General features: G+C 35.1%; 1 protein-coding gene across 5 annotated transcripts in view; it reads left to right on the forward strand.

Moving 5' to 3' along the window:
• LOC145662520 (scavenger receptor class B member 1-like) overlaps nt 1-24,462 on the forward strand; it is a 244,130-nt gene that overhangs the window by 206,820 nt on the left and 12,848 nt on the right. For all 5 annotated transcript variants that reach the window (XR_014127061.1, XM_081728178.1, XM_081728176.1 and 2 more), the window contains 5 exons: nt 1,033-1,196; nt 3,132-3,273; nt 15,745-15,942; nt 16,866-17,256; nt 23,642-23,760. Coding sequence is in view for 4 of the 5 variants with exons in the window: in XM_081728178.1 (XP_081584304.1) it covers nt 1,033-1,196; nt 3,132-3,273; nt 15,745-15,942; nt 16,866-17,256; nt 23,642-23,760 (1,014 nt within the window). In the remaining variant the exon portion in view is untranslated. The remainder of the gene's footprint in view (nt 1-1,032; nt 1,197-3,131; nt 3,274-15,744; nt 15,943-16,865; nt 17,257-23,641; nt 23,761-24,462) is intronic.

Consider the following 24,462-nt stretch of genomic DNA (forward strand, 5'->3'; position numbering starts at 1 on the left):
CTTGTCCGTGACATCATTTGTTCACCATACTGTGCTTGCAATCTTCTGAAAATCTCAGCTGGTTTAACTTTCTCCTTTACAAGAAATTGTATTACACACCGCTGCTCCACAGCCACAGCCACACTGCTTGCCGCCATGTTCGCTGCAACTGCTGCACAAGCGCCAAATACGTCATGCCGGGCGCATATTTGCGGATCCCAAACGTTTCAGATATCGTCTGGTCTGATTGGTCGATACAGATACGATATCACAAGACATGATCTACATATAGCACAAAGTAAACGGCAAGTGGTGTCGGCTCTGGTAGCCGAGTGGGCTAGCGCAACATGCTAGTAAAGAAATTGTTTTTGGCGTGGGTTCAAATCTTGCCTACGGACAGTTTTTTTACTGCTTTTAAAAATTTTTATAACACTTCTTTCGTTAAAATAAGACTAAAAATAATATTCAAAAAGTGATTTAACGATCATTTTTTTAAAAAATTTCATTAAACTTCATTCATTAAAATAAGTTTGCCCTTGGACTATATAGATCCACAGCAAATGTAGTAGTAGTACGTTGCCCTTGTACTATATAGATCCACAGTTAATGTAGTAGTAGTAGGAACGGGTTAGAAGCCCCGCAGGGGTTGTTTGGGTTCTGTTCTCGACATCAAATTGGCAAGAATGCTGAAACGTTTGGGATCGGCAAAAATGCATGCCGGGCGCTAGTTACCCGAGAAGGAATACATTACGTCACCCGCAAGTTTCATCATGATCCAGCTATTCATCGATTATTTACGTACGAAAATCCCGGTCGACCTTAAACGACCCTTGTAGTTTATGCAGTTCGGTTTACACCTTGATCAGTCAATCTTTCACTCAGCCATTTCAGGATTTCTTTCATATATAGAGATTTCAGGAAATATTGAGATATGCTTTATTATGGGAAATTTTCATTACAGTCAATTCGCACACTAGTTGTAAAAACATTATATTTTGTAGATGTGTTCTGTTAAACTATATGTTTAAAGTTTTTTGTTTTATTTTCTTCTAGAACATGGTTATAGTAAATGGAACGGAAACATTTACAAATTGGGTGAATCCTCCTCTGCATCCTGTTATGTTTATACGAATATTTAATTACACGAATGCAGAAGCTTTTCTCGAAGGGAAGGATTCCAAGCTGCGAGTCGAAGAGCTTGGTCCATTTGCATACAGGTAAATATTATATATTCATAACATATATATATATATATATATATATATATATATATATATATATATTCATATAACATATATTCATTTATATATTCATATATATAACATATATATATTCATAACATAATTTTGTAAGATAAATTAAAATATTTATTTTCACAGTTTTGACTTAAAAAGTGGTGTCTTAGTACGTGCAATGTAAGATAAAACCATGTAAACGATTAATTTTTTTCCATATAGGGGTTGTAAGCAGAAAAGCCTCTTTCGGGTGAGGGGAGGGGCACAACTTCGTCTTGTTTAATCGCTCTTTCGGGTACAGCCCAGGGAGAGCTATAGTTGTGCAGGCAGCTTTTAATTTGATGATTTGTGAATGGTCAGCACATCGGATATCTTATTTTGTAAACGGTTTGATTTACGCTGTCTGTCCATCTGTGTGTGTTTGTCCGGGTGACACTAATGGATCATCACAAAATGTGGTGAGGATGCAGATGATCAAAAGTTAGAAATCAAGTTTCCTGTTATAAACAGTGTGTTACAATAGCACTGTAAAAGTCTTTAATAACTGGAGACGTTTAAGTGTCTCTAGGCCTAGACAGCCTAGGAAAGGATCCCCACCGAGTTCTACGCAAGCTAAGTGAGGTGAGGTGGATTTAGGATTCTGAATGTTTCACGCAAGCAAGGAGAGGTTAGAAAACCACAAAGCTCCACGCAAGCTGGGTGGCTGAGGTTAGGAATCTCACAACACAAGATTAGGAATCTCACAGTGGAGTGGAGTGCAATGAGGTTAGGAATCTCACAATGCACTCCACTCCAGGCAAGCAGAGTGGAGTGAATAGTATGCTTTACTGCTCCAGGCAAGATAAAATTCTTAGGTTAGGTACCACTCAAAGCTCCAGGCAAGCTGAGAGAGTGGAGTTGACCAGTAGAAGACTGATACCAGCTGTGAAAGTCCTCCTGGTTTTATAGATGCTCCAGTGTGACGGTGGCGCTGGTGGACTTCTTAGTCACATGACTAGTGGTGTCGCTGGTGTTACTGTCGTCTGCCACTTTAGTAGTTTGTAGTAGAACGTACGTAGTGTTGTTGTAAATACAAACATGCGTTGATTGTTTGTAAACAGGGTCATCTGCGGGACAATACAATATTGTAATGGATGCGCTCACTGGCGCAAATTCCGGAAAGATGATAGGGACATGTTCCTTCAATCTTAGAACTGAAGGGACTGTCTTCCCAATAATCCAATCTGAAATGTGTATTTTGAGGAGAAATGTGATGATTTGTATCCAATTGCTAGAAAGGAAAGTGAGATGAAATTGATGTCCCCCACCCCCAGAATAAGCCTCAAATCTGCCGCCTCCCAACGCTGAAGATAACTCTGCTTCCCTGATCCTCCACACTGTCCATAGCATTGTTTTTGAACTTCATAAATATTTTGAACATGGCTTTAAAAAATCACGGGAATGGTCTTACACTCCCTCCCCTCATGTTGAAAACAGATTTGCGCCGCTGGGTGCGCTATATATAAGTATATTAATTAATTAATCCTAGTTATCTGTTTCATGATCTTAATAATTCGACAATCAAAAAGCTTTTTCAATTGTCTTATCAAACGCAATATTTTTCAACTTTTCCATTAGAGGCGTCAAATGTAAGTTTGAAGGAGCACTGAACCAGTCTGCCAACTATTGAACTAAAGCTTAATTAATTGGCATTGACTATGCATATACGCAATCTATAAACCTTTGTAATAATTCAATTAATTGTACAGTAAAACGCTACGTTGTTTTGTCATTGGTTTGGTTTTATGTATTTGTACAAGGTTTCAAAGGTCTGGTTACTATGGAAGTACGTGAAACATATAATGCAAGATTTGAGCTTAACAAGTAGAAAAATAACCTAAGAAAAGCATTGTGACAATATAATTAATTTTCTTTCAGACGAAGGTTGAAGCGAGTGAACATTGTTGTGAATAATAACGCCACTGTAACTTCTCAGGATCACATTTCGTTTGAGTATATTCCAGAAGAAACAACGGGAAATCTTAATGATACCGTGGTCGTTCCCAATGTTCCTTTGATGGTAAGTACAGTCATTCTGTTTACTTTACTATTAAATAAATATCCTTTCTTTGATTGTATTCACGTTTATTTCAATAAGGTTGTGAATCATAACAAGACTTTGTGCTAATGATGTGCATTACGTACGTTAAATGGTGAAATAAAATTCGTTGTCTATGAGTAAATTATGTTCGACTTGCTGATTTATGTAACTATTGTTATATTGCTTACAGCAGTATTAAACTAAACAAATTCTACAATACTGTTAGCGTTTAATGGAAAAAAAATAGTCCAAAGATGGGACACCAATCGATAGACCTCATTAATCCGAACAAATTAAGGTGGATCACTAGGTATTCTCGGTGCTATACTAAACCGTGCTTGAATAGTGCGGCGTTGCCAGATAGTGTTAAGTAATTACTGATGCCAGATAATAAAGGGAGTAATCATGTAATTCTGCTTGCATACTTAATGGAGAAATTAGTTTTCGACCCTTACCGCAATCTCGCTTCTCGAACTGCAACGCTAGAATCCAGGAATTTTCTTATTGTGACTACTACAGTAAACGTACAAATTTGGCAACAACGCATTATGGCGTTCTGCGCAAGTTTCGTCTCAAAATCTATTTCCTTAAATTTAAATTAATATTTAAATAAAATATGAAACATAACACGAAAAACGGTGAAATAATATATCTATTTCGTGATAAGATTGTTACCTTACAATACTTTACACATACAAATAAACATTTCATAAAATTGAACACTTCTAATAAGATCTAACCTCAAGTACCATCTTGTGTGCTCATAGTAAAACGAATCAAATATTTTCTTCTATTTGTTACCTTATATATATATATATATATCAAGAGGCACAACCAAATGAATCAATGTCTTGTGCTGTAGCTGAAACATTACTCTATCTTATAGTACAATATTTATAATATGTAACGTTTTATTGCGCAGTAGTTGAGGGAATAAGCTAAAATATATACTGACTTCCGGGTGGTGATCCACCTTAATGTGCGTGAAGTGCACAACTCTCATGCGCAATTTTCGAAAGAATAGAGGAACACGAATTTCTTTGTAACATAAAGGAGCTCCGTCGTGGCTAAGCGGTTAGCATATGTGCCTTTGGCGTAGGAGACCCGGGTTCGATTCCGGACGGGAGCTCATGTGGTTCGGAATCCAGGTCTCATATAGCCTCGCTGTTGAACGGGATGTTAAAGTCAGAATCACCTCACCTCTTTGTAAATGTAAAATTTGAGCTGTACGCAAACCATGCCAGTTATTGAGGTGAAACTGATGTTGAAATTCACTATCAATTAAACATTTTCATTACGACGGTTCTACGACCAGTTAACGATTCAGTTTAGTGCATTAACTTAATTTTCTGTTGACATGTTTCGATTTTTTTTTTAATATAGATATGTTTTTGTTGTAAGGAAATATTATCCGTATTAAACAGTTTAATGTTCAGTGTTGGTAATTATTAGCGTTTAACAGAAAGAAAGTCTAAAGACGAAATGTAAACCAATCGATATAACTTACTAAGCCGAATAAAATGATATCCGTGAGTAAAAGCTCCTGCAGAGTTTTCGAGGAAATGGAGAAAAGGGGATGTCTTTGTAAATTCAAAAAATGTACGAGAATTCTACCATTCACTGGAATGAAATGAAATATAACCCTATAAACAAAGCCGAAAAATCAATGGTGCAAAGCACTGGGGCATGTAGATGAAGGAGTCCCGAAACCGCTGTTTGAAGTTCACATTATATATTACTTAATACTTAAATTACCTTGTTATTCATTTTGTGCATAATGAGATTTGAACATTATAAAAGTTCAGATTAGTAGTAAACTGGTTTTAATCCTCTCCTCAGATTGTTAAAATTCAAGTAATGTTCAAAAATTAAAAAACAATTTAAGTATTAAAACGATTAACACTACTCATATTTACAATACCAAATATTTTGCAGGTAGCCAACTTAGGCTGAGCACTTTACTTCAGAAAAAGCAAAAGAGTTGAGTTGATTTTGAGTTTAACGTCCCGTTCAGCAGCGAGGCTATATGAGACGTGGACCTACTGGTTAACGTGAAATCCGAACCACATGAGCTCCCGCCGATAAGAAAAGCAAAAGAGTAACTGAAACGATGGTAAAATCAGTCATCAATATATGATCGTAACAATTATCAAAACTACGAGGTATGGTCCAAAAGAACGGTGAATGTAGTTGCACAGCACCATCTATAGACGTTTTATTCATTTCAACTAGTAAACTCAATAGCCTGAATGGGGCCGCGGTGGCTCAGTGGTAGAGCGTTCACCTCTGGTGCTAGGGGTCTTGGGTTCAAACCCTGCTCCCGCCAAGTGAACTTTGTGGTGGACAAACACCGTGTGCGTGGGTTTTCTCGGGGTTCTCCCGTTTCCTCCCACTTTCTTCATTCCACCATTTCATTCATTACTCATCATCACCGTCTCTTTTAGCCTAACCGGCATAACCGTGGGACGTAAAACTCAGAAATTTCATTTCATTTCATTTTCAATAGCCTGAACCTTTGGGTCACTCAGTGTCAAGTTTGAATGAGTTGTAAGGTGCCAGTTGGCTTCCAGAAGCAAAACAAGTGTGACGCTTTACTGTTTGTCGTGCATCATGGATTTCGAGCAACACGTCAACATTAAGTTTTGTCTCAAGTGAAAAAAAAAAGTGCCAAAGAAGCTTATGAAATGTTAAACTCAGTGTATGGCGATGAAACGATAATATTGAACACTATTTACAAAGTGATATGAGTGATTCAAAAGCGATAATGAGCTAATTAAAGACGAGCAACGATCGGGACGTCTTTCCACGCCGAAAACAGGTGCAAACATGCAATAAAATGCGAGTTTTTGGACGAAAACATATTCCTACCTGTCGACATCTGCCGTACTATCCGGATATAGTGCCATGCGACTTCTGACTTTCCAAAAATCAAAATCGTACTAAAAGGAAGATGTTTTGACCCCATTCCCTACGTTGAGGGGTGGCAACGGTGCAGTCGAAGACCCAAAAGACTTCCAGAAGTGCTTCCAATCGTGGAATCAACGTTGAAATAAGTGCATCACAAGCCAAGGGGAGTACTTGAGGGATATTGATTCATATATGTTTTAAGCTTATTACTTCGTTCGTAATAAAATAATTCACGGTACTTTTTGATCACACCTGGTATGTGTAATATGTCTTTGTTGAAATCGAAAGATCCAGTAGGCTGACTAGTTTTGTGTTACTCGTTCATGACACCCAGAAGAAAAGAGCCAGCAATTGCTGAAGAAAGAGGACTCGAGGAAAGGAAGCCCTGTAGAACAAACCGAGGAACCATATAGAAATATAAGTCATATACAGGCCCGGACTGGCCCAGGTGGCTAGGCGGCAATCGCCGCCCTGACAGGGGCCAAATCAAAAGGGGGCCAAATGAAAATTTTAATAAAGAGAGGAGGTCAGGAGAAAAAACAAATGTGGAAAACGTGTGCGACAACTAAAGTCTTTTGCAGTCACAGCGGTAACCTATATACGTACATAAAGCTCTTTGAGCGTTCCATTAAAATTTTATCGCGACTCACATCCCCTATAAAGTAAGAATGAACGATGCAGCTTCAAAGTCATGTCCAACAGGTGCTAGCAAAAACAACAGTGAAATCCAACATATTGCCAATTGCGGAATATAAAAGGAGCCCAAAGTATAATGGCCTGACAATACAATTCTTCAGAGTTTAGTTTCTTGGCCCAGGAAAAATAACAATGTGAAACCCAACAGAAAGAGATCTGAGATCACTTTCAAGATTTATAATATCATGGCGTTGAGCCGTCGCCTCTGTAACAAGATATCGTGATTTTGCCATTGTTGAGTCACTCATGAGTAGACATCGGATTTTTAGATTCTAAGAAAGTATGTTTTAGGTGCTTAAAATAGGTACCAAAAATACTAAATTAGGCATTAAAAATGAAAAAAATAGGTTCTTATAAAACATACTCATTTTTGAATGGAATGATGTATTAAGATCTGAATACAAACTTTAAGATACAGAAATGGACGCACACACGTCATGTTGCCGTACATTGTAACCTGCTCAATATTGAAATATTGCTGAAATCAGGGGTGCCCACAAAGGGGGGCTATGACGCAACCTGCGTCATTGAAATATTTGGGGGGGGGGTAAAAATCTATATAAATATGTTTGAGGGGGTGTAAAAATTAATCGAAAATATTTTTTTTCATGGAAGAACACCTACGGATAGACAATTGAGGGGGGTGCGTCATGGACATGAGGGGGGTGGGCACCACTGCTGAAATTAAGAATTTTTAATAAAGGTATATGTTTGTAGATAATTCTTCAGTACAAAACACAGAACCTTTACATTTGTGCATCACATAAGCCGCAAATGTCCTCACAGTAAATAAACACTTTTTCCAGGTTTTATATGATGAAACGGTGGCGTTTGTTGGTGAGGATGAGCTTGTATGCAGAGAATGAACGTTTCACATCAACTGACATGATGGGGGCAAACTTCAACTTGGGTACATGTTTGAATGGTATTTCGCATCAGTATTCACTTTGTTTCCCAGCCAAAATATCCGCTGCTGCATACAAACTCTTGAGTCCCAAGTTCTTTCCCAATACACTTTCAAGTTTTACCTTTACTTTTTCTCCAACTTCACCAGAGTAACATCAACTAACAATAATGCTTTGTGAAAGTATTTATTGGAATAGCATATTCAAAATATTAATGTGATAAACAACGTTAAGCTGTATAGTAACTCAGTGAAGGTAATATTTATATTTTAAATTATTCTGTATAGAACAACAATTAACCTCTACTATATTTGGAGCACTATAAAACGATCACAAATTTTAACATCCTACTCAGAATCAACCGTAAGATCAGAGTCGGAATCACCTCACAATTCAGAATCATCGCAGAATTTACATTTAAAACTGTGACTGTCTCCCCAAAGGTTCAACAAATAGGATTTACCGTATATACGATTTCTATGTATACAACCTAACCACCTAACCTAAGGCTTGAAGTCATACTATGATTTCTTCATTAATATTAGGTTCAAGTTGTCATTAGTTCCCCGTAAGTACCCCATTTGAGGGTACCTGAAGCTTCAATGTGAGCTATCATATATTAAAATGAATGTTATCTACCAGGTATACTTACAGTTTCTAATCGAGGTAAAATCACCTCAGCTGGGAAGAGAATAAACATCAACAACAATGTAATCTTTGTTGTGTTGTCCGTGGCGCTATAGAACCGTTTGCATTACATTTTCTTATACTTGGATGAAATGTTTCTTTCATTCAAGTCTCGGTTTCATTCAAAGGTTTTATTAAATTATATTGTTGTAGATGGTTGTTCTCTTCCCAGCTGAGATGTTATCACCTCGATTGGGGACTGCCCTGTGTTATCATTATATTTTTTACTAGCAGCGTTCACCCCGCTTCGCTGGGGTCACTCCGGAACGCAATAAACTTTGTTACTTAGATAATTTTTACTTTTTCGCTTTCAAGTGATATGATAAAAACCATAGAAGATTGGAGTAAATGTTAACATTATATCGCCTGTCATTTATGTTAACCCGCCGAGTGACACGGTCATGTGGGTTGCATATAAATACGGTTAGATTTAGCTATGATGAGCTAACAAAGGATTTGTACGTTATGGACACTTGAATGGTCAATTATCTCAAGACACTGGTAATTGAAAATTAAAGTGATATGATAAAAACCATCTAGGGTCCAAATCTTAATAACCCCCCAAAAATGAAAGAAATTGGTTCAGCCGTATTAGCGTGATGAGCTAACAAAGGATTTGTACGTTCTCTTTTATATATATAGATATATAACAGCTCACATTGAAGCTTTAGGAACTCTCAAATGCATGCCTTACCAACGGGGAGAGACGTTCGTGAACCCACTCTGTTTGTACAGTTCTGCAAGGTAAACCAGTAGCCATTGAGAAAGAAATGCAGTAGAATTCTGTTCTTAACATTCCTTCTGGCAATGCTTTTCTTTTTTTCTTTGTTCTGGCAGAAAAGCAGAAGTCAGACTTCAATGGTTGTGAGTTCGACGAACACCCCCTTGGTACCGTAAGGGTTAAAATCCACGTTACTAAATTAAGCTATATTAAACTGTTCCTAGCTTATGTTTGTGAAAATGGTGACAAAAAACCCCAATGATTTACTTGAATGAGAACTAATAGTTGTATTTGTACATAAACCCAGCGATAGAGGTGCAGGGCTTTCTTTTGACACAGAAACATCAGCACTGGCGCAAATCCTGGGGGGATGAAGGGAACATGTCCCCTCTAACCGTGGAACTAGGGGAGATCATCCCCCCCAATAATCCGATTTGAAATGTGTTTTTTGGAGAGAAATGTGATGACTTGTGTCCGATTGTCACAAAGGAAAGTAAGATGAAATTGATGTCCCGCCAAGAATAAGCCTCAAATCTGCCAGTCTCCCAATGTTGAAGACAACTCTGCTCTCCTGACCCTCCACAGCATTGTTTTTCAACTTCATAAATATTTTGAACATCGCTTAAAAAAAAAAAAAAAAAAAAGGAGGGGGGGACAATCTTACCCCCTTCCTCCCAATGTTGAAGACAGATTTGCGCCGCTATCTGTGACAAAAGGAAATACAGTTTCAAACAAAACAGATCTTCTTTTAAAACTCAGATTTAGTACCTTATGGATTGCATAAATCTATGAAGAACAGAAGTTACTGAAAGAATAAATTGCTTAAAAAATAGTTGCTTTGCTCCAGCTTTGGATTTTTAAAATATATATAAATAATAATAATCATAATAATAATAATAATAATAATAATAATAATAATAATAATAATAATAATAAATCATTCAGTGCTTTTAAATAGTATCTACATGTTTTAAAATACTAATGTTTGAGAAATATAAAGATAACTGTTACATTTACATAAACATCTAGGCATCTTTCGGGAATTTGCCGGGCCTGAGAAGATGCCAATTGATTGTATATAGGCCCTCAGCGCCCATGGCCTGCAAATTACAAAGGGGAAAGGAAACTGAGGAAGATACCATTAAGGTAAACAACCATCAAAGCTTCCTTTTCATAGAGGGTCTTGTTCCGGGGCGCTGTTCCCCTTCCCTCCGTTGCCCCTATGTAATCTTAACAGCCAAGTTAACAAACTACCATATTTACGTAAATTCATGGTAATTCTTGTTTATATGCTGTTCCCTCATTCCTAGTAACGTTTTTAACCTCAACGCCACTAGAAAAAAAAAAATAGGGAAATAGGGGAATAAAATATTTACCTGAATACACACACTGAATTTTACCACACGAATAAGAAAAACAACTCTTAGCAACAATTTGATTGTTGGTTTAAAAAAAAAAAAAAAAGATTTGGCATTGTTTATTTATAAACGCCTTTTCTAAAAGGAATAAACTGTTAAAAATTTCGAGGTGTGATAATTTTCTAACACAAATTTTCAATTTAAATAAAGGTTACTGCTGTATAATAATTTTAAATAATACAAATGATTTTCGTCTCACGTTGTGTACCTAACCTACGGTAGATCTCTAAACTATTGAAATCAGTGTTCGTAGGTTTTCTCAATAAAATTTCCCTCGACTGACACAAAATTTTTCCCTTTTCCTATCACATTTTCCCTAGTTTGCTGAGTGTCCAATTCCTATGATGGAAGCCATACGTATGATCAGATTAATTTAGCTATATTAAAAGAAGTACCAACTACATTCGTTTTGTTCTTGACTTTCTGTTTCTATTAGTTGTACTTTATCCTTCATTTTTTTTTTTTTTTTTTTTTTTTTTTACAACAAAATACATATAATGGTCCGTGGTGGTCATCGCCTTCTGCGAAAGCGTATCGGCATGTGGTCATCGCCTCGCCATGTTTCAGTAGATGGATTTCCTAAATGGGCTAGTGGTCTAAACCCACAATTTGGAGGTTTAGCTGTAGCATGTATTTATCTCAAATCTCCGAGTGCTGAAGGGGACATGTCGCCTCCAATCTTGGAACTGGAAGGACTGTCCCCCTCAATAATCCGATTTGAAATGTAATTTTTGGGGAGAAATGTGATGACTTGTGTCCCCACAAAGGAAAGTGAGATTAAATTCATGTCTCCCCAGAATAAGCCTCAAATCTGCCCGCCTCCCAATGGTGAAGGCAACTCTGCTTCCCTGATCGTCCACAACATTGTTTTTCAACTTCATAATTGTTTTGAACATCGCTTATATATATATATATATATATATATATATATATATATATATGGGAACGGTCTTACCCGTCCCGTACCCCCCAATGTTGAAGACAGATTTGCGCCGCTGAACATCAGGAATGTATATTTCTAATAATCCAGCGATTTCTTACATGCAATAATATTCGAAAAAATACTGCAAAATATTGGTTCTTCAAGCCGTTTCACATGAGCTGGGCATTTAAAACACATTTTCAAATAATTTGTCAATTTATTGACATTCGCATGTTTATACTCTTTATTTCAGAACTTGCAAACAGGATCTTTGTTTTTGGCTTTAAAGAACTGCTATACATGACCCTTCTTCTTCCTTATGTTATATTTCTAGTCTTACAAAACACTTGAAATAACACAGTTTAGACAGAAATTCATACAATCCCAACTTGCAGAACAGTCAGAGCAAAGCACAAGACTACTATTGAAAGCAGATACCAATGCACAACCAACTGCAACGATTACCTTTCTTCTTTGATATTCAAGCCAATGCTGTGATGTTGTCAGGTCTTGCACTTCTGCAAAAGTCTCTATAAAACTAAGAGATGTTATGCATTTCAGTGTAAAATATCCGTAGTGTAGTATTTGTAACAATTTCAGTAACTAATAAAATACATTAAAAAAAAACATCACCGGTATGGTTACCAATTCTTAAAACTACATAATAATTAAATTTTCGTAAAATACCCATTTTTGGGTAGGTAAATACAAAAAAGGGTAAATATCTGGGTAAATACCAATTTTTTATTTACCTACCCATTGGGTATTTACCCAACCTACATCTCTAATTCAGACTCAGGCTCTGACTGGCAATCCACTCATATCGATTGTGCCCATTGATTGAGGTTGAGGGCTCGCGAGTTTGAACCCCAAACAGTTCACTTTCACTTGAGACTAAAATGGTTTCTCCTTGCTTTTCTCTCAACGGTGTTTCTACTCTGAAACTATTTCTTCTTCCTTACTTTCGAAATATATTGGACACCGTGCGCTAGTGGTGAAAGTGTTAGACTCACGTCCGCGTGATCCCATGTTCGGTTCCCGTTCGCTGCTTCTCAATTTTTGGCGTCCACCTAGAGTCGTGAGGCGAAATGAGGAGTCATATGAGTAAAAGACTAGATCTAGAAAGTTCTTGATACACCTGTTAAAGACAGGGCGACGCAGCGCGCTAACCATGTGTTCGTTGTTAGGCTTGACGAAGTTCAGCCATTCGCTAACAGATGGTGTTGAAGCGCCTCATGATCGCAAAAAGGGCTGTTATGCAAGTGGTTTGGCTTTCCTTTGAAATATAATTAGAAGGAAATAAGCTTTCTGAAACTTATCGATGGTGGTAGACAAGATAAAATACTTAATCTCATAAAGTTAAAAATGCCACGTTATTCTTATTACTGGGGCTCGAATTTCAATTACCTAAAATCTTTGGAAATATGTATTGATTTATACCTTAAAAGTGGCAAAATATAACTTTAAAAAACCTCAACTTCATATTACTAGAAAATTTGACTTTAAGCATCTTAAAACTATCGGATCATAGCCTTTCTTATTAGTACTTTCATAGTAGACCTAATACTTGCATCCCTGGATGTGGATCTAAAAAATACAACAAATGCTACAAAGAAATTGGACTTCAGGTGTCACTGCAGAGGAGGAGACAGGCTGAGGTGGCACTTTCTGCTTTTGAAGTGATTGATTCTTCATACTGCAGAGTATTCCATCAAATTCCATTACATAAGGCCAAACACTTCTAAGAAAAAGAGTTTCAAATAACCTTGTTACCAGCAAAAATATTTCTCAATAATAAGTGTGACTTGCCTAAAATATAAGAAATATAGTGTGGCTCAAAAGTAAGTAAGTTTATTTATACAGTCCCGTACTAATCAGTCATGGCATTTGATATCATTTATTATTGTTATCCGTACAGGTATTGACTTAGTTTCTTCTTTATCTGTTCTTAATTTATTTTCACTTATACCTTAAACTCGGAACAAACCAAAGCAAATAAATTCATTACCTAATAAATTAAAATGTCATACTTACTCGATACTGGTCTATATACGTATTCTTGGGCCACTCTGTATGCTTTTATACACTTCGGACCCAAATATGATCTAAAATTAAACTTAAATGGTTGAAATATGCATTTATATGACCAATAAAACTGGATTTTTGTGCTCACAAAAGTTAGAAATATGTTTATATTTAATTAGATATATAAAAAGATGTTAGGATAAAATATTAAGTGACAGAAAATTCCACGCTTTAATTGTTACAAATTGAATTTCAAGGTTGAAGCTTTTGACCTACAGGCAGTGGTAGATATCTATCTTTGTAGACTCATTGAAAACTAAGAAACAAAAGGGAGAGTGCATTATTATTTTCAGCGTTGGCAGTTTGTCAGAATAAATTAAACAAATGTGGCACGATAATCAATAATCGAACTAAAGTGCCTTTTTATAAAATATATGAAACTAGCAGACTACCCGTTCCTCGTACGGAGAGAATACGTTTCATTTTGGACATAAACGACTGAATTTGGATTTAAACGGCATCAGAAGTGTCACTGCTCATATCAGCGACCCAAAATTATAGATTCGACACTAATATCGGTCATTTTCCATAATTTTTAAATATCTCCCCTTCCCTAAGTTGCACCGTCAAAGTGAAATGATAGAAACCATCCAAGACCCGAACCTCATCTACATTGAAAATTTGATGAGGATCGGTCGTGTGGTTGAAGTGCTCTTAGGACACTTTCATTTTTATTTTTTTTATATATATCTTCCCTCTCCCCGTCCCCTAAGTAGCTCGGTTAAAGTGAAATGATTAAAGAAAATGGCCTTAACCTCGTCTATGTTGAAAATTTGATCGAGATCGATCGCGTGGTTTAAGAGTTATTAAGTTTTATTTAATTTTATGTATCTTCCCTCTCCCCTGCTTTGTATCGTCAAAGTGAAATGATAAAAGCCATTCCAGTCCCGAACCTTATCTATGTTGAAAATTTGGTCGAGATCGGTCTCGTGGTTCAAGAGTTATTTTTTTATTATTTACATATATTCCCCTCACCATCCCTTAGGTTCCAACTTCAAAGTAAAATGATAAAAAAACATAGAAACCATTCCAGGCCCAAACCTCATCTATGTTGAAAATTTGATCGAGATCGGTGGGGTTTCAAGAGGTATAAAGTCACAAACATAGTCGCTTTCGTTTATATATATATATATAAATAACTCTGTAATATTGCATACCAATAAATCTACATTGTATCTGAAATAAAATTTTCAACCTTTCGATTTTACATTTAACCCATCAGACTTATTCTATTATGAATACATACAGAGTCTTCCAAAAATCCTGCAAAAAAGCAAAAAGTAGTAACTTTGAAAGTACTACTTACAATTTTGTATTTTGTTTGTAATGTTTAGTGGAAATGTTAAAATTTTTGTTGGCAACAATGAGCGGATGTAAACGTCGGCGTCATAACCGCAAATCACGTGAGACAAAGATTGTGTCTACTCAAGAGAAAGCGCAGTGTGTGGCGTGGTTTTGTGAGTTAAAATCTAGTGTTTTGGTGAGAAGAAAATTCCGACAAAATTATCAGAAACAACCACCTGTAGGTTCAAGTATCAAGAGATGGTACAATAAGTTCCTAGCTGCCAGAAGTGACTTGGACTTGCCTCGTAGCGGAAGGCCAACAACCAGTGTTGATGTGATTCAGTCCGTGCAGGAAAGCGTGTTGCGAAGTCCAAAGAAATCGTTGAAACGCAGATCTTTTGAGCTGCGAGTGCCAATGACAACGCTACACAATATCATTCGTAAGAAAATAAAGGCAAAGCCTTACAAGTTAAAACTTGTACAGGAATAGACGGAAGAAGACTGTGACATAAGAAGTGAGTTTTGTGAAATGCCATTCTTGGATTCCCGAAAAGACTTCAGCAATGTTTGGACGTAAATGGTGCTCAGTTGGAGGATTGGTGTTGAAAAAAATGCTTGGAAACAAAATTTCAGACTTTCTTACAAGTCCACTAAAAGTTTTGTACGAATACAATAAATGGTTACAAAGTTACAGCTTTTTACTTTGTTGCAGGACTTTTGGAAGACCCTATATTATACTAAAACGTTGTTAATTCGCTAAGTATATTGACTTCTCAGCATGCTAAAATTAATTAATGCTTTTTCTTATTTTTTGCTTCTTCCAAGGCAGCTATTGCTCGCATGGAGCAAGCTCCTGTTTTCCTGAATGTAGGATTTTCAATGATGATAACCGCAATGGGTATGAGGCCTTTTAACACTTTAACAGTGTATGAACTCCTTTGGGGTTATGAAGACCCATTGATCAACTTAGCAAAACAAATGGCTCCAGATGGTAGCGTTCCACCTTTAGGAATATTGGCGGCGGTAAGTATGAGAGAATTATAAGTATAAGCTAAGATATGTACATTGTAATAAGGAAAATGTCTGGCACATTTTTATTAAACTAACAAATTGTCCTTTTTTGCATGAAGAATAAAGTTTATGAAAAAATTGAGAGACATGAAAGTGCTTTTCCTTCTGATTTCAAAATAGTTGTCGATGCAGCACTGAAGCTACATAAACTCTCATCCTTGTTTCTCCATATTAAAGTATGCATTCGATATAAATAATTTTCATTATCTGATATGGTATTACGATTATCTGATATGGTAATTTGAAAAAAAAAATCAGGTGCTTTTGAGGTAAGTACTCTTTTAAACGAATGACTGAAGATGTACCTTTATAATGAAAAAATGTATGTATAAAGAGAAAACTCTGGATACAGTTTGTGATCATCGTTGCCAGACAATTTTATGTTAACTACTTATTATTCAAAGATGTATATGACTATGAGCAGTGCGTCCAGTTTAAAGCTGACTCTAAGATGCAGCCTTCCTCCATTACACATAGTTCACCTCTCTTTCCCCACTTCCCTTCTGCACACGTCCGTCCGTTGCAGATGGACGTACAAGGTAACACAATAATGAAACAAGTGACAAAAAAATTCGGAAATTTTAAATTGAACGTGTGCTGGGACTGGTTTTAAATTGAACGCAATGTATAAAGGAATAAACATGTTATAATGTTATATTGAAACATCAATAACCTTACCTCAAGTACTCAAGAAGCATTTCCACAGATGGTTTCGATTTCGGTTTCACATCATCTTCAGTACAAGAAGTACGGTAATAACGTAAATATGCTTTCTTGGATACTATAGATAAGGTTACCAATTGTTTTATGTATTTAGCATGCATCTCATCATTTATTTAAGCAATATTATCATAGTTTTATTCCTTATATTTCAGAAGAATGGTACATCTCAGAACGTTATAACTCTTTTCACTGGAGAAGATGATTTTGTGAAAAGAGGAACGATATGCAGGCTGAACGGAAACGAACGATTAGACTTGTGGAATTCAACAGAATGTAATCGTATTGACGTCAGTGACGGGTTTATGTACCGAAATTACATAAAACGCTCCACGAAGTTACACTTTTTCAATGCCGACATGTGCAGAAAGTTTCCGTTAGAATACCGTGAGGACGCCACCGTACAAGGTATTCCTGGCTACAAGTTTCAGCCTCCAGATAACCTTTTTGGTGACGTAGAAAGCAATCCTGAAAATGAATGTTATTGCACAAAGCATTCAGTATGTGCCCCAAACGGAGTGTTCGACGCAAGTCGATGTTTTCAAGGTGAGGCTTATTTCATTTTGTGATTATGTTATGAGTTGGTTGGTAGTTAATGGTTTCCTATGATTAGTAAAACTTCTTTTATAAAGACCATCTCCTGAAATCCAGCTCTGGTGAGGTGGGAGAAGGCGTCAACTACAGATAAATAAGAGTAACCTCTCCAGATTTTATGCAATGAATTCGATTTTCAACATTATTATTATTATTATTATTATTATTATTATTATTATTATTAGTAGTAGTAGTAGTAGTAGTAGTAGTAGTAGTAGTAGTAGCAGTAGTAGTAGTAGTAGTAGTAGTAGTAGTAGTAGTAGTAGTAGTAGTAGTAGTAGTATTCCCTGTAACTATATAGTTAGCATGTGCATCTTCTGTGTGGGAGACACGGCTTCGATTCCTGATGGGAGCACATGGGGTTGGGCCCTACTTAAGCTGCAAGTCTACGACAGAATGTCTACTATTTTAGAAAAATAAAATTCCCTGACTTTTCCAGGTTTTCCAGAACACAACAGAAAATTTTCCAAATTATATTTTAGTGAAGTTAAGTAACCGCTATTCTCTAAACACATGTAGTTTTATAATATCTGTTCTCTTAGTTGCGACAGCTGTTATAAAACTATGAACAACGCTAAAATAAGTACCTATTTATTCCTGGCAAGGACAATATTCTTAAATACAATGTATTTTTTTTTAATGTTCTCCCATCTCCCCTTATAGCCATCCCTCTCCGCTCCTTGTTTCAATGTGTATATATATATATATATATATATATATATATATATATATATATATATATATATATATATATATATATATATATATATATATATATATCAAATACAAAAAGTGTGAATGACAAAACATACATAATACACAAAAATGCGTATAAAGATTTTATATTTCATATCAGTACTTGTTAGGTACACTCAGCTCCATAAACTGGACTATTCAAGTGATTTACTTCTATTAGATTTTTTATTATTCCAGTACATGAAGTGGGGTTAATACATACACGACAATACACACAGATATAAGGATACTAACAAAAATGTCGTTGCGAGATAAAAATACTGACAAACATTGTGGATATTAGTATTCTAGATTATAAAAGTATACAGTATTCTAGATTATATTTAGTAATTCTATGAAGAATACTATATACAGAATATTTTTATAATCTAGAACACTAAAATATATACGAGATTTCCAATTATGATCACGTTACTGAATCTTTCTCTTAAGATCTTTCATGTGCTCGTCAACTTCGTTGATTTCTGAAGGTTTTTTTTTTCCTTCTTTTTCTCCAATTTCCCAACTCTGCAGCTGCTCTCTTTCTTTCCTTCGAACGATTTTTCTCTGCCTCAGTTGTTGTTTGCTTTCTTCTGAGAGCCTCTTTCTTTTTGGCATTTGCATATCTTGCTGCATGAATCAATTATTTTGAGTTGACTGAGTTGATTTTGAGTTTAACGTCCCTTTTCAGCAGCGAGGCTATGTGAGACGGGACCTACTGATTAACGTGGAATCCAAACCACATGAGCTCCCGCCGGGAATCGAACCCGGGTCTCTAATTATTTTGACGTTGACATTGCCTAAACACTTCCGTCAAACGTGACAACGTCTGTACTATTCTCTGTGAAACTAAAGACTCCTTGTGTAGATTATCCACAAGAAACTCCTTATTCAATGGAACCGTTTCCGTGTGAGAATTTTCTTAACGAACGCTGAAATTGTTGCTGGTGTTAGTGTTGTCAAGAATGAAGAACCACAAGTGATCTAAATGATCTTTAGTCACGTCAAAATTCTTCATTCTTGTGATACCTGAATCTTGAGTACACATGTCACTGTAGAGTCGTTTTACTTCATCAACAGCAGGGCCAGATAAATGATGATTCTTTCCAAGCATTTCCAATGTTATGGTTATTTGTTCCTCCCAAAGTCTCTTGTTTAAAACTGAATCGGAAGAGAAGCATGCAGCACCATAAGTAAGTCTATACTTCGGTAGCAATTTACACAGAATCTTCTTACAAAAACCTGTTAAAGTATGCAAACAATCCCTCCTAAAACGAAGGATATCCAGTTCAGATAACTTCTCTGATTTTAATGCTGTACATGTTGCAAATCCGACAACAACCTGCTAGGCAAACTTTCATCATGTCTTCAGAACTTGCTGCTTAAATCACAATGGATTTCTTAAACAAATCTAGTCATAAGAGACTTCAGAAGTTCAACTATTTCACCATAAAGAAAAGGAAGCATTGGTGAGTTTGACTGAAATTTCGTAAGAAAAGGTTGAATGTCTGCAGCAACAGTTTGGAAGAAAGCTAATTTAGCTCCAAGCAAAGAATGTTTCAGACATGGTTTAACAATTTTAAAGCTATCACAAAGATGGTTCTCGAGTACTACCTGAAACCGAATCGACATACTTCAAGTATAGTAATAATCGCTGAGCTCTGTCTACTACATTCATGTTTCCTATAAAAATATGAGCACTTGCTAGGAAAATTGATCTTATTTAAAAGTTACAAGGATACCAAAAATATTCATAGAAATTACCTGCAAAATAATAAAAATAAACATCACTAAAGACACGCGGAACGCCAAACTGCACTGAAAATGGAATATGGAGGAAATGAAATAGGAATTTTAAATCTAGCTAATGTAGATACGCATTTAGGCTCTCACTTATCGCTACATTAAATCAACAACATCATAACATGTGTTATTTAGGACTTTATCGGGGGTCACCTGTTGCAATGGATTAGGTATACCCCTGAACATGAGAGTCATTCTTTTAACGTGGAGATCAAAAACCACGAGCTCCAGATGCAAGAGCTGCCAACTCCTTTCACAAGTCCGGCATTCTATGATGACTCCTGCTGTAGCGAAAAGTTGTTTTCCAAATATTGTGCAGACAGAATGTAAAAGCAATGAAATAAACTTTACCAAAACTTTCCAGAATATACAGAAAATGCTCTGACATTTCCCTGACTTTTCCAGGTTTTCCATGTTTTCCAGACTAGTAGACACCCTGTACGACTTACATAACCTTGGTATAAACGGAAGGTTAAACTCTAAATTACTACTACTACTACTACTACTACTACTACTACTACTACTACTACTACTACTACTACTACTACTACTACTACTACTACTACTACTACTACTACTACTACTACTACTACTATTACTACTACTACTACTACTATTACTACTACTATTACTACTACTACTACTACTATTACTACTACTACTACTATTACTACTACTACTACTACTACTACTACTACTATTACTACTACTACTACTACTATTACTATTACTACTACTACTACTACTATTACTACTACTACTATTACTACTACTACTACTACTACTACAACTATTATTATTACTACTACTACTACTAATAATAATAATAATAAGAAGAAGAAGAAGAAGAAGAAGAAGAAGTCTGAAGATTATGTGAATTATGTGACAAGTCATCTTTAACAAAATTAATACTTGCTTGTAGTTGTGCAAGAAGGTTTCACGTGAAGAGTTGTCTTAAATTTGACGTGTAGAGTACGATGTGTGTTCAGATTAAGGTGTTTCAATGTACATATATCGAAACTATAAAATGAGCAGGGACGACAGCACAGTGGTCATTTTTATATAGTAGAACTTCACAAAAAATAGTGTGAAACAAATTAAAATTGAAAGTAAGAATTCCGAATCTGAAATAAGTGAAAATTAAGATTCAGGTGATATTGTAAGTACGCTCCTAAATGGGAATAAAGCAAATTGTTCCACATGTTGTGAAATAGTGACAAACAAACTATGTCAAGTGCTATCAATATTAAAACTATGATTTTCTTAAAGCAGAAATTATTTCAGTAAAACAAGATAACATAAAATCCGATGAATTAACATGTAGTGAGAGAAAAAAAAGAAACTTTTGCGAAAGTACTAAGCAACGATTGATCAAGCAAACAATACATAGTGAAGGAGAAAATTTAAACGTAGCGAAGACAATTAATGAAATAGACTACAGCATATTTAATCAGGAGAAAACTGAAGGAGATAGTGACTGGAAATCTACAGTTACTAAACTCTCGAGGCAGACAGAATCAAATCAAACTCACGATCCCGATTTCCTTAACGAAAACTGTGCCTACGACCGCGGTGGCTCAGTGATGCATAAGGTCTCTGGTTCGACCCCAACTCCCGCAAAGTGGGCTTTGTAGTGGACAGCACCGGATGCGTGGGTTTTTTTCAGTGTTCTCCCATTTCCTCCCATTTTCTTTATTCTACCATTATCGTCCGTCTCATTATCATCGTCTCCCTTAGCTCCCATAATACGTTAAACTAAACTAGAGAAGAAGAAGTAGAAGGAAACTGTGCTACTTTAATATAAGCGGATGACAACGTAAACTGAATGTGAACAAAAAGCCCTTCTTCTCTGGCTGCTCTATTTATAATGCCACTTCACCCAACTATCTTTTCTAAAGATATAAGTGCAGTGATGAAAGGTAATGTTAATATTGTGTTGAAAAATATGTTAAACATAACAGCTACTCGTCATCTTGTGATATGTACAAGTAAATGAGTTTAATAGCGTGTGTAATTCAAATATTTGTACGAATGGCATTTATTTACTAGATTGATGGATCATCTAAAAAATGAAATAGTTATGCATGAATTAAACGGAAAAGAGTAAAATTAAGTTTTTTAAACTAAAACGTAGCATAAGTAGAAAACATGATGGACTTGCACTTATATTCTCAAACTGTAAATGGTCTAAACAAAAAAGAATATTCATTCAGAAACGAGCTAAATTAAAAAAAAACATATGAGTTTTATTGTATATTACAGAAACATAGTTCAAAGGAACAGATGATTATTTTGTACAATTAGTAATAAATACCATGTCATTAGAAAGGACAGCAACTTATCACTAGTAAACAAAACTAAGGGAGCTGAATGCATAAATAATAAAAAAGAAATACTCGTATCTGACGATAGATTAGACGTGTTAATAATATACGTTTTAATCACGGACAATAAATCACTACAGTAAATAATAACATGTTTACATTATTTAGCTTCCACACTGCCATTACTATGTTTTATAGATTATTGTGACTTGTTAAATTCTTACTTATTAACAACAAATGGTAATTTTGTAATATTAGATTATTTTACTGCAAATAGAGACTGTAACATCTAACAATCTACGCTTAAGAAAGAAAAAAAAAAACTGTTTGAAAGAAGAAAACTCATTGATAAATTATTTATGCAAATAATTTTAGACAATAAATACTACAGCAAATATTGATTAGAAATATTGTATAGTTATAAGAGTAAATAGAATAGTATAGAATAAGGAACCAATCGACATTTGTCCCATTAAATTTGAACTCTGAAATACCAAGAATTAGTTACAAGATGTCACAATTTAAAATGGGCGTATGAAATAAATTAAAAGCTACAGAGTATGAATCACATAAACTAACTATTATATTAAATTTATGATAAGGAATTATCTGGCAGTCTTTAATATTTTTACTATATTTACAACTTCGTGAGCATAAAAATTTAAAAAAGTTCAATCAGTTTCTTTTAAGTGCAATTGGAATTACATTAGCAAGACTATCCATGGCTTTGGATTGATTATTTTAACAAAGGAAATACTGACCAAAACTTAAAATCCACTGTATTTTAAATTATAATATGTAACGGTTTCGGATATCTAACATATCCTTCTTCAGACACTATCGAACATAATTGAAAATACCTAATATTTTCATTTATGTTCGATAGTGTCTGAAGAAGGATATGTTAGATATCCGAAACCGTTATAAATTACAATTTAAAATACTGTGGGTTTTAAGCTTTGGTCAGTGTTTCCTTTGTTGGAATTACATTGTTTAGAAAATGGCATTTTTGAATATTTAAATAACCGTGGGACGTAAAACTCAAAATTTCATTTCATTTCAATATTTAAATATTTTTTTATTTTAATTTTGATTTTTAAATCATTTTGAATTTAAGATCTTAACTTTCTGGCAAGAGATTCTAACTTCTTAAGTTTAGAATTGCCTTGTAATTCATTGTTGTTATTAATTTACTTTGTAGCTTATTAAATCAGGTTACCGGTATATATTGATCTTTTATAGGTGATGTATTTTTACTTATGAGCTGTCACAGCACTCAAAATAAAGCTATTGCTAAGATATGCCAGGGAAACAAAATTTAAGATACTGTTGACCTCTATCTTGAGATAGTTTTGTCTAAGATATTATCAGTCGACGATAAATAGACATCTTGAATTGAATTAATATATATTAGTTACTTGTATCTAGTATTCGTTACATATTCTATGCAATGTTAATTTTTCTTGATTTTGTAGGTGCTCCCATTATGATGTCATTCCCCCATTTTTACTTAGGAGATCCAAAATTAAGGGAACATATAGATGGATTGCAACCAATGAAGAAGAAACATGAATTTATAATGGTTTTCCAACATGTAAGTTATTAGTATAGTAAATTATATTACGTGAAACAATGTACATGAAAGACATATAAACTGGAAAAATATTGTGAATTCACTATTTGTAGGACTGTACTTTAATGGAAGCACAGATATATTATAAACAAGGCACTACCATAGCGTGAACAATGCATGAAAAAGAAAAAACTAAGTTTGAAATAAGTATAAATTCATTATTTTTAGTGGTCTTAATGTCAACATAATTCCGCTCTAATTATATAAGTCAGTATGTATATTTACGTTTAGCAGGTAGTGCGTTTGTGCTGTTCAGTTGTAAATCAGAATCAATGCCTACTTGTTAAATCAACATTAATTCAATAGTTATTTGGTTACTTATTCTGACTGTTATTTTTACAAATTTTTAAAAGCCTGTAGATTAGCACATGCAATGATCCAGTACTTATTTTATAAGGAAAATTGCGAATGTAAGACATAGATTTATTTGTATTCATGTTTAATATGCTGCAAGACCTAACAAAGTTCAGATGTCTTTTGTTCTCTGTTTTAGTTCCTAACAGTCCCTCTAGACGTCTACTGTAACAAGATGGTCGATAGAAAAAAAAAATGATAACTATTCAATGCTCTCTCTTTATCGGCGTTACACTTTCCATGAGACAAAACGTATTGTGCAACTCACTCAAAGGTGGTTTCATTCATATTCATATTTCGAGACGAAGT

This window comes from Thermobia domestica, chromosome 10 (genome assembly GCF_964235325.1).
Source record: "Thermobia domestica chromosome 10, izTheDome1.hap1.1, whole genome shotgun sequence".
NCBI classification, from domain to species: Eukaryota; Metazoa; Arthropoda; class Insecta; order Zygentoma; family Lepismatidae; genus Thermobia; species Thermobia domestica.